At 32.1% G+C, this 12,028-nt stretch overlaps 2 protein-coding genes across 2 annotated transcripts; both read left to right on the top strand.

Moving 5' to 3' along the window:
• Nucleotides 1-5,281: 5,281 nt before the first annotated feature.
• Nucleotides 5,282-8,490, top strand: LOC108479592 (geraniol 8-hydroxylase-like). Its single transcript, XM_017782295.2, has 2 exons — nt 5,282-6,237; nt 7,622-8,490. The coding sequence occupies exons 1-2, from the start codon at nt 5,371-5,373 to the stop codon at nt 8,219-8,221; spliced, it is 1,467 nt and encodes a 488-aa protein (XP_017637784.1). The 5' UTR covers nt 5,282-5,370; the 3' UTR covers nt 8,222-8,490.
• A 55-nt stretch (nt 8,491-8,545) lies between these two features.
• On the top strand, nt 8,546-10,202 carry LOC108479591 (geraniol 8-hydroxylase-like). Its single transcript, XM_017782294.2, has 2 exons — nt 8,546-9,433; nt 9,505-10,202. Exons 1-2 carry the CDS (start codon nt 8,549-8,551, stop codon nt 10,117-10,119), a joined length of 1,500 nt encoding a protein of 499 aa, XP_017637783.1. The 5' UTR covers nt 8,546-8,548; the 3' UTR covers nt 10,120-10,202.
• Nucleotides 10,203-12,028: the final 1,826 nt, after the last annotated feature.

Genomic DNA, 12,028 nt, shown 5'->3' with positions numbered 1-12,028 from the left:
CCTTTGGAGCATCAGCAGCAATTTCCTTGAAGTAAATAAAACATAAAAGTAATGCTTGGTAGACTTGACATGAACCCCAGGGGTTGTGTCATGCGTGTGTGTGTTTTCTGTTTGGACCATAGCAACACCATAAACAATCACATATCCCACTGCTGTTGTCAACATCCAGTTCCAGAATAAATATTAGAGCAATGATGTTCATTAATTAATTTGCAAGAGCATACCATCAAACGACAGCTTCCTTTATTGAATAATGACAGTGCCTCGTTACGTTCTTATTGTGGCTTGAAACATCATTCCAACCGGCATATAATTGGGGCCAATTAAGATGAGAAATCAATTTGAAAGAAGAACCAGTGAATAATTCCAAACATTAATGACTAGAAAGCAGCAGCCACTTACCACAAAAGATATCTCCTTATAAGCTGACACAATTCCATATTCATCATATCCTTCAAACGACCAGGTCTTCTAATGACTATATCCTTAGTTTAACTGATTCACCAACCTAACCAGCTCCAAGAAAATTTGAACCAAATCCAGGAAAGGATGTCATATGCTAAAAAGACATCTAAATAGAAGAAACTATGTAAGTACAGCCCACACATAAAGTTTCTACATATACCATAAACAAATTGCTAATGCAAGAGCAAGTCAAACGAATGCATACATATTCAGCCAACTCTCTTGTAGGGAAGGGGGAAGTACAAAGCAAAGTGGATTCTTCTCCTTCGATGATTTACCATTTCGTTTGGTCAATAGGTCTTGTCTGATCACAAAGACCAATGCCCCAACACGACACAGATAAATTTAGATTCAGCATAAGACAACAATTATGTAAGAATTAAAAGACTAGTTAAGTACAAAAATGTAAGTACCTGAGCCAGTTTTTGCAATTCAAATAAAATGACGACCTTCCAATAGAAAGGGCCAGGCATGAATGGGAGATGGGCTACTAAAATCCTTGCAGCACTCCAAAACATTCTCTGGTACATTAGAGTCAGGAAACGATTTCAGTGGCGCATATTTTGCTTCTTCGGCGCTCTTTCCACTCACTCCGACCTTCCCATCAAATGGAACTAAATCTTGTTTTTCTTTTATAGTTTCACACAATTCCCCATTTTCTTCCTCTTTCTTCTGCATTTTGTTCTCTTCTCGATTCCCTTCTTGGAAGTCAAGTTCTTTGCTTTGTCATTCTTGCGCTTTGTCTTAACTTTCTTGCTCTCACTGAGAGTAATTTCTTCAGTTTCTTGGTGATTGAGCTTCACATTTTCTTCATCTTGGTATTCTAATGTTGGTAATTTGTTGTTGTTGTTGTTCTTCTTCTTCTTGGTGTTGATTGATTGATTGCTCATGTTTGATGGAGTCATTTTTTGAAGCAGAGCTACGAAGAGAACCCGACCCCAAACAGTTTGTTGAGTGTGGGAAGTTAAGAGTTTTAAATAGTTGGAAAGCGTCCGATTTTAAAAGCCATTTTTGTAAAGTATATATCTCAATTTTTATTTATTTTTTCAATTTTTAACTAATTTAGACTCTTAATTTCTTCTTTAAAAAATCTAATTTGATCATGAACATTTAAAAAAATTAAATTATTATTTTTTAACAAATATATTAATTAAAATGTTAAATTTTTAATATGATATTTCAAATGACAACCACATATCTTTCACATTAATTTTTCAATTTCTACAATTTTTTATAATTTTATAATTTTAAATATTTCATTTTGATATATTTCAAATTATTTATTGATATGATGTATAAAGCAAATAACATCATGTTAATATGAAAATATACATGAATTATCTTGCAAGTTAACAAAATTAACCTTTTCATCAGTAATTTCATTAAAAACACGATTTAATTTTTTTAAAGAATAAAATTCAATTTTAATTTTAAAAATAAAAATCAAATTAACAAAAAAAATGCAGGCATTGACACCTAAATTTACCATTATGCCATTTTAAAACTTCACCTCCCACCGCTATTCAACATGGCCCTTGGCTTATTTTTTGCGCAAACCAGATGTTTACTTCGTATTCAATTTTTCCTACACACTGTGCGAGTGAATATAAATGGTTTACTATTTATTTGTTGAAATACAATTTTACATTATTATTTTAATTAATTCAAAGTTACTGTAAATTAAATATAGTCATGCAGATTAAAAAATTTTGATTATATCATTTGGTAAAGACCAATTGATGATTCATTTCAAGTCAATAAGACAAAAGTAAAAATCCCAAGCATCACCAAAATATTTCACATCTGATGTAGGGTAATCCAACTGGATTCGAAATTAAAAGTTCAATATTTAATTTTAAACTCATTTGAATATTTATTTTAAGATTAAGTTTAATTAGAGATATAAATTAAGTTAATTTATGAATTTTCATACTCAAATTTAAATTCAAACTCGAATGTTCATACATATTTGAGTTCAAACTTGATTTAATAATTAAACTTAAGATTAATAATATATATATTAAAGGTAATAATATAATTTAATAATATAAAATATTTAGATATATATTAAAATGAAAAGCTCAATAAACTTGCAAGCCATTTAAGTTGGATATTATTAAGCTCAAATTGCTTTTAATTGATAGCTTGAGTTACTCAAACTCACCTTGATAATTATTGAATCGAATCTAAGCAGTTTATGAGCACAGATATCTCATTTACATTCATCATTCATTACATCTCTATATTAATGATGTCGAACTTAGTGATAAAAAATTTAATTTTTTAGTACAAAAGTAAAGTTACTATATAAGAGTATTATAGAACTTAAGTCTCTTGTTGTATTGAGTTCAAAAAATAATATATTCATCTCATCGAATTAGACTTTATAAACTTATGAAAATTAAATTACGTAAATAAACTTTTTATTGTTTATCGTAGCTTTATAAAAAATACCCGCTTTGGCCGTCACTTTCATTCGTACTCCCATTTCTTAGCTTATTGACAGTTAGTTTAGTTGAACATGACCTAAATTTTATCGAATTTAATACTAGGCCAACTTCCGAGTTAAGCCAGCCTGAAACTGTTGGCTAGCCATGAGAGTTTTAGGTAGCAAGATTTCATCTTGACAGTTAAGTCTCAAGCTTGATTATGATCTCGATATTTGACAACTTGAGCCTAAAACTTATATGGTATGAATTAGAGGTATTTATAGGTTGAGTTGGGTCTAGCTAAAATTTTAGGTAGGTCCGGTTTAAAAAATAGACTTAAAATTTTGTCTAAGTCCGGTTTCGATAAAAATACTAAAACTCGAGTTCAATCTGGTTCATCCGTATTAATTTTTATATTATTTTTATATAAATTTAAATATATATAATATTATAAAAACATTAAAATATATGTTTCCTAACAATTTGAAATTATTTTTAAAAAAAATATGTGTACTTAAATAACACTAAGATAGATGCAACTTAACAAACAAATGTCTCTAAAATAATAACAAAATTAACAATAAAACAAAAGTTATATAATATCTAAACAATAACAATAAAACAGTAGTAACATAATAGTGAAATAGTAACAAAATAGCAACAAAACAGTAAAAAACAAAAAAAAATGCTTTTTTTGCATATTCGAACCGAGTTCAGGCAAAAAAATATTACTTGAGACCCAACCCATTTTTTAAATTGACATTATTTTTTGCCCAAACTCAATTTTTGTACATACATTTTTGTTTAAATCTTTCACTTTTCGAATGAGCCTTCAAGATCCAACCCGATCCAAGAACAGTTGTAATATCAACCTTAGATGAGAGCTTAAGCTTAAATTGTATTTACGAATACAGGGTGAGGTCGATGTGGTGAGAAAATGTAGTACAATAATTCCAGTGTAGGGCTACCTTATCTAATTATTATTGTCCATTTATTATCTTTACTTAAGTTGCCTACTTGTTTAATAGTTTTTTTTAGGGTTTTTTACTAAAATAAATTAAAAAAAATTATATACTAAAATAGGTTGTCAGCTGGATTATTTATTAAAATGGGTTGTTTTTTTTCATTCGCGCCTATCTGACAGACGCGACTCTTTTTTTTATATTAAAAATATATATTTTTTAAATAAAATATTTTTTAAATTTTTATTAAAAATATTTAAATTTATATACATGTAAAAATATCGTCAATCGGTCAAAATACGAGTAAAAATACACGAGAATGGGTCGCGCCTATCAGATAGGCGCGACTAATCGTGCCTGACAGATAGGCGCAAATGGTACTATTCCACACAGTGCACAAACAGCCCCCCATGTGCCATCTGCTGCTGCTACTGCAGACTCATTTCATATTTTTTATATCAACTTGGATATAAATTTGTCCAAGTTTAATCAAAATAGACTCTTTTCATAAATTTATATACTTTAAAATTATTTTAATAAAATAATGATTGTAGAAATATTGAAGAATATTAATATACCAATACTTAACAACAACTTAAAAAAATTAAAGAATTTATAATAATACATTAATAGTATCAATTAAAAGCGTTTTCCAAAACTCATAATTAAGAAATATTTTGAACAATGGGAGTAGAGTTTTGACTGTGTGAAACAATATGGGATATGTATATTTATATCTACAATAACAAGTAATATATGAATCTTGAATTCCATTTAATGCATTGTTGATTTTAAGTATGAATTAAGATATTGACAAATGCTTTTATTAAAATTATTTAAAATTTTAATTAAAAATTTAACACCCACAAATATCAATATTGTGTTTAGTTTAGTATCTGGTGAATTTAAGATTAAGTTATAAATTATTTAATACCCATAAATATCAATGTTGCTAGTGTTTTCTATTTTTAATGTAATTTTATATAATATAATTTTATTTAATTTTTACTTTTATTGACAATTTGTAGGGTCTAAATAGGGAAAAACTAAGCAACATGTGAGCCCCACCATTTGTGCATTTGAGATAAGTACAATTAGTTGCGCCTTTGAAAAGGCTCAACTAGTCGCGCCTTTGAAAAGGGCTCAACTAGTCGCGCCTCTAAGATAGGCGCAACCTGTATTCGTATCTATACACGGGTTATACTGATCTGAAAATAAAAAAAAATTATTTTATTTAAAAAACAAAAAAAAATATTTTAATATAAAAAAGAATCGTGTCTGTCAAATAAGCGCGAATAAAAAAAATGATCCATTTTAGTAAATAATCTATTTGACAATCTATTTTGATATATAATTTTTTTTTAATTTATTTCAGTAAAAAACTTGTTTTTTTAAATAACCTAATTGTTTAATAGTTTAATTGCATAAAAAGCCAAAGTCTCTTTTAACAACATCGCTACTTAAAATGCCTTAGCCATACAAAGTTCCAGCAGCCGAATAATCATTGAACATAGATGGAACCCTACATCTTATTGTTTTGCATCTTCTTGTTCCTTCTCTTTCGTCGTCGCTCCTCCGCCCACAGCCTCCCTCCGGGCCCTATCAACTTTCCTATATTTGGCTCCCTCCATCGCCTAGGTTCTCACCCTAACCAATCCCTCTACGAGCTAGCTAAAACTTATGGCCCTCTCATGACTCTCCGCATAGGTTATGTTACCACCGTCATCGTCTCATCCGCTGAATTCGCTAAACAAGTCTTCCAAACACAAGAGCAGTCCTTCTCCGACCGCACTGTCCCTGATTGCGTGGCCTCCCAGCCTAACCCCGAGTCGACCCTCGCATGGGCGCCGGGCGATGGTAGGTGGCGCAACCGCCGGAGACTTTGCAGCACCCAGTTGTTCACCGTGCAAAGACTCAACTCACTTCAACACCTTCGACACCAAAAAGCCCAGCAACTTATCCAGCACATCAACAAACAACGCGCGTCAGGGTCCCAAGTCAAGATAGGGGAAGTTGCTTTCGCAACCACATTGAACTTGATATCGACTACAATCTTTTCCTCGGATATAGTGGACCCTGAATTCAGTACTGCGCAAGAGTTCAAAGATTTGGTGTGGAGGATAATGGAGGATTCAGCCAAACCCAACTTGTCAGATTATTTCCCTATCTTAAAAAGGTTTGATTTGCAAGGGATAAGAAAGCATATAAGGCCGTCTTACACGAGGTTGCATGAGATTTTTGATGAGATGATAGATGAAAGAATGGAGGTTAGAGCTTCAGATTCCGTGTCCAGAAATGGTGATTTGTTGGATGTTCTGCTTGATCAGTGCCAACAGGATGGGTCTGACTTCACTCGCCAAAATATCAAGCCTTTGATCCTGGTAAGATTTTCGCTTAATTCATTTTCATAAATAATGAGAAAATAATTTCATTCCTTAAGACACAAGAAAAATGCTTTTAGAAACTGGGGTATGAAAGATTTCGACATTGTTACTTCCTCTCGTTTAAATTATTATTATAAGATATAATACAAGCATTTTAAAAAATTTCAGTCTCTTTTAGTTGTTACGTTTCCCGTCACATAGCCTCGTGAAAAGAAATAAGATAAAATTTTAGTTGACATTTTAAATATAAAAAGTGGATCTTGATTAGTTGATGAATTACTAGCCAATCCCTAACCTATAATAAAATAAATTAGCAAATGTGAAAGTAAAATTCATTGCATTTTTAGTAAAAATTTTAAAAATTTAAAGATAACAATTATAAATTCTAATCTTTATATAATAAATTAAACATAAAAAATACTTTAATTATATTAAAAAAATAAAATAAGCAAGTAAGGGTTGCCTTCTGTTGTTTAATTCAGCCCATCATTAAAAGAAAAGCCCAACCAACTCAACTAATTAAGTAAGAAGTTGCACCATTATTGTTCCAAGATGTCAATTTTTGGTGACAGTATCAAAGTTTTGGGATTTAAGTAGGACAACTGTCCAAATCCGAGTTTCTGTACTAGGCAAATAGCTTGTTTTTATATGAAATTTGTCATCCAAGTATTGCCACTTTTATGTCTTATTAAAGAGTTAGCGAAAGCCTTACTCTTTCTTAGGATTTCACCGACCCACGTTACTGTTAGATGAAAATTGTATATTTTATAATAATAAAATTATAATTTAAAATTATTTTAATAATTTATATATTTATAATTTTAAAATAATTAAATTAATTTTTATTATTTTTAGAGAAATTAAAATGTAAATTTATCATTTTAAAAAGGTAGCCCCAAAAACGTCCTCCCTTAAATTTAGAGTATTTTTTATAATATTAATTTTGTTAAAAAATTTAGTGAATTTATTCAAAAATCATTAATAAATTGAAAAAGTAATGTAATTATAAAATATTTTTAAAAATCTAACTAATTTAAAATTATTTATATTAATGATATTTAATGTTGAAGTAATATAAAATTCATCATGAATATTAATATTAATATATTACAATTTAAATAATAATAATATTATTAATTTCTTACATGATATTTATTGTATATATTGGTAAATTAATTTATCTTAATGTTAAAATTGTTAATATTCAATATTTTCATTTTAATAGTATACAAATTTTAGTTTTAAACAATATAGTTAATTGTTTATTGTATGTTATCGTTATATTGTTATATTGTCTATGTGCATGTTAAGTGTTCAGATGTCATTCAATTTTACGTTTTCTCAATTCACATATTTAATTTTAAAATTAAATATTAAACAGGACTTATTCATTGCTGGAAGTGATACATCTGCAATAACAACAGAATGGGCGATGGCAGAACTCCTTAGAAAACCTGGAGTGCTACAAAAAACAAGAAGGGAACTAATGGAAGTCATTGGAACTAAAAGAACTGTTCAAGAATCAGACCTCGATAAACTCATATATCTTGAAGCTGTGGTCAAAGAGACAATGCGCCTTCATCCTGCCGCTCCTCTTCTCCTACCTTACAAAGCCAAAAATGATGTCGAAATATGTGGCTACACCATACCCAACAACACTCAGCTTCTGGTGAATGCTTGGGCTATTGCCCGAGACCCCAATTACTGGAACCACCCTTTTTCGTTTTGCCCTGAGAGATTTCTTGATTCCAGCTTAGATTTCAGAGGTCGTTATTTTGAGTATATACCATTTGGAGCTGGTCGAAGGATATGCCCGGGTTTGCCTCTTGCAGTTCGTATGGTGCATCTGATATTAGCTTCTATGATTCATTCCTTTGATTGGAAACTGCCTCATGGAATCCATCCACAAGACTTGGACATGCAAGAACAGTTTGGCATGACTCTCAAGAAAGCTATACCGCTCTGTGCTATTCCTATTTAGCTATATAGTACACAAAATAGGTTAAATTATTTGTTGTTTTTCTTTGTTGGGAACATTATATTAAATCTTCCACTATTTGCCTTTTGTTCTACTAGTACTAGTAGGAGGAAGCATGTCTACCTACTACGCTCTTGAATGGTTGGCCTGTATTTTATTTGTTGAGCATGCTTAGCTACTACTCTAGCTCTTGAATGGTTAATTTATATTTTTATTTGAATAAGTTGGAAAAACAGTCATAATGCAAGGTTTTTGGATAGATTCTTAATAAATCAGTTTATATTCGCATACACTTCTCATACACATCCCCTGGTCGCAATCTTAACCGAGATGGAATTTTACATCATCTTATTTTGCATCTCCATCTTCTTCCTACTTTTGAAGCCCTTATTCCACCGCTCCAAGACTTTAAACCTTCCTCCAGGCCCCATTGGCCTACCGATACTCGGCTCCATCCATTCCCTAGGCTCTCATCCAAACCAGTCCCTCGCGGAGCTTGCCAAAGTCCATGGCCCCATCATGACTCTCCGCCTAGGCTCCATCACAACTATCGTACTATCCTCCCCTGAAATGGCGAAACAAGTCCTCCAAACTCATGCTCAATCCTTCTCCGACCGCCCGATTCCCGATGCTATTGCTTCCATGCCCAACCTCGAAACCTCCTTGGTATGGGGCCCTAGTGATGACAATAGGTGGCGGAAACTCCGTGGAATATGCAGCACCCAGTTGTTCAGTGGACAAAAACTCAACTCTCTACAATACCTACGCTACAAAAAAGTTGAGCAACTTATTCAACATATCAAAAAACATTGTGAAATTTCAAATACCCAAGTTAATATAGGTCAAGTTGTTTTCGCTACTACTTTGAACTTGATTTTCAGTACCATGTTTTCAATTGATATTGTTGACCCGGAATTTAGTAGAGCTCAAGAGTTAAAGGATCTGGTGTGGAAGACAGTGGAGAACGCAGGGAAACCAAATTTATCAGATTATTTTCCGGTGCTGAAGAGGTTTGATTTGCAGGGAGTAAGAAAGCGTGCAAGGCTGCATTATGACGGGATGCATCAGATATTTGACGACATGATTGATAAACGAATGAAGGCCAGAGCACTAGATTCAACCACCAGGAATGGTGATTTCTTGGACGTGCTTCTTGATCAATGGGAAGAAAACAGATCAATTCTCAATCGTGAAATAATCAAGCCTTTGATCCAGGTAAAAAATTTGTTTCAATGGAATCACTTAGCATCATTTGTTTTACTTTTAACAATCAAGCCTTTGGACAGAACTTGTTCATTGCTGGAAGTGAGACATCTGCAACAACTACAGAGTGGGCAATGGCAGAGCTTCTTCGAAATCCCCAAGTTATGCAAAAGGCAAAGAAGGAACTCCTTGAAGTTATTGGCTCGGAAAGAACTGTGAAAGAATCAGACATAGATGAACTCCCATATCTCCAAGCTGTTGTAAAAGAAACCCTGCGGCTGCACCCAGCAGCCCCTCTCCTCTTACCATATAAAGCAAGGACTGATGTAGAAATCTGTGGTTACACCATACCGAAGGGAGCTCATGCTTTGGTGAATATATGGGCTATGAACCGAGACCCAAAGTATTGGAATCAGCCCCTTACATTTGCCCCAGAAAGGTTCATTGGGTCGAAAATAGATTATAAAGGTGGAAGCTTTGAGTTTATACCGTTTGGAGCAGGGAGAAGATTGTGTCTTGGGTTGCCTCTTGCTACTCGGATGGTGCATTTGATGTTGGCTTCCATGATCCTTTCATTTGATTGGCAACTTCCTCAGGGGATCAATCCAGAAGACTTGGACATGCAAGAGCATTTTGGTATGACTTTGAAGAAAGCTGTACCGCTTTATGCTATCCCTGTTATGAAAACTTTTGATTAAACATGGAGAGAGAGCATGTTATCAGTACAACCCTATTTTGTCTGACAAAAGCTTCCTAAATAAACTTATTTTTTTTTCTTTAATATTGTAGGGTAAGCTCCATTAGATCTAATTTGATTCCTTTAAACGTTAATTATAAATTAAAAAACGAAGGAAAAAAATTAAGCATAAAATATATAATAAAGTATGAACAATTTAAGCTCATCTAAAAGTAATTAAAAAAATGTTGCTATTTAAGGGATCGAAATTTATTAATCAAATAAAAATATGGAAATTAAAAGGTTCCAAAATTCATAACGAGATGGGAGTTAGTCCATATCAATTTAAGTTAGGGGACCTTATCTTATCTATTTTTAACTTGTTACCAAATAGTAGCAGTTTTGTATTTAGGTCCTGTTACAGTCTTAATTGTTGCAACCAAGTGCAATGTTCCTTTGGTGAAGATTAAGAGATCATCAACAAAGCATTAAACATGAAATTAGAAAACATCATGGTTAGCGACAACATACTGAAACTACATTAATGCAAATCACAAAGAGATAAGCGTACAATGAATCCTCTTGTCTCACTCCTTTGGCTCTTCTAAGGAAACTAATAAAGCCTTCATTGAGTGCCCTAGAATTAGAAAGTCTCAGTGTTGTTATAGAATAGGAAATGAAGAGCGATCTCCAATTCGTACCAGATGAAAGTCGCATTTTCTTTGGAATGTAAGTTATCAACAAGCTCAACCCTCTTGATCTTTGAAATTAGAGTAAAATCCAACTCAGAAACCGTATTGTATGATTTTGTGCTTAGGAGCTCCTGGCCTTCTTATTAGGGTGAAATCAAGCATAATTTTGAAGCAAATGAACCAGATGGATGAGAGAAGTCGAATGAAAAGAAAATAGATTAAAAACTAATGGAGAATGTTATAATAAATATCAATAATGGTAGTAAAATGATTGTAAAGTAAAAAGGGAAAAAATTAACACACAAATTTTTTGTGAAAAATTCATATTGTGAAATTTAAATTTTAAATTTTAAACCCTAATCAATGTTTAAAAAAATTATAATTCTATACGGATTTAACTTCGGCCGTCCAAATCTTCCTATTTTGCTTTTCTATTTTATTTTTTTAACAAGTGGCGGGATTTGAATCACACAACTCTAAAAAAAAATGACACTAAACATTAAAATATTAAAAAATTAAATTGAATTAGAAAACAACAAGAGAATCAAAATCCAAATTACATTTTCTTAAATTGTTTTTTAATCTAAATGTTAGAATTAATAATATGAATATTTAAATTAGATTTAATTTATTTATAAAGATTCACCTTTTCATGAAGTCATAGTAGTCAAATTATTAAAAAAAATCATCAACGAAAGAGATCTCCATTCATTTCTAGTGATATTGGTATGAAGGCCGATAAAGATGCTATTTTTTGCATAGAATATTCATATGCAGCTGGAATTTTAAAAAAAGAAAAGAAGACCATGGTACCACAAAACAAGCATTTGCAAACCGTAGGCTTTGTTAACACTTATACTTTGAGAAATATAATACAGTAGGTGTCCCACACCTCACACAGGAACCGTCCAAAGAATGAATTTGGGTATGGCTAATGCATTGCATGGTGCACGGTCACCATGTAACCTCCACCACTCTACACCCCAAACCCCTCGTCTTTAACCAGCCACCCTTTTCATGCCACGTGGCATCACATTATCCGAACTGAAACAATAACCACCAAGCTTACTCCATGCCCCTCATCTCATATCATCTCATCAACAATTCTTTTTCGTAGCTAAAAATATCTACAACAGTTTTACTTTTGCCAAGGAAAATGAAAATTTTGAAATGACTATTCTACCCACTGCCAAATGAGTCAAAGCCGTTCATGTCCCTTTCCTTCGCGCCTTATTATCA

Source organism: Gossypium arboreum, chromosome 12 (genome assembly GCF_025698485.1).
Source record: "Gossypium arboreum isolate Shixiya-1 chromosome 12, ASM2569848v2, whole genome shotgun sequence".
NCBI classification, from domain to species: Eukaryota; Viridiplantae; Streptophyta; class Magnoliopsida; order Malvales; family Malvaceae; genus Gossypium; species Gossypium arboreum.
The sequence above is the reverse complement of the archived record's forward strand: the minus strand, read 5'-3'. Positions and strand labels throughout refer to the sequence as shown.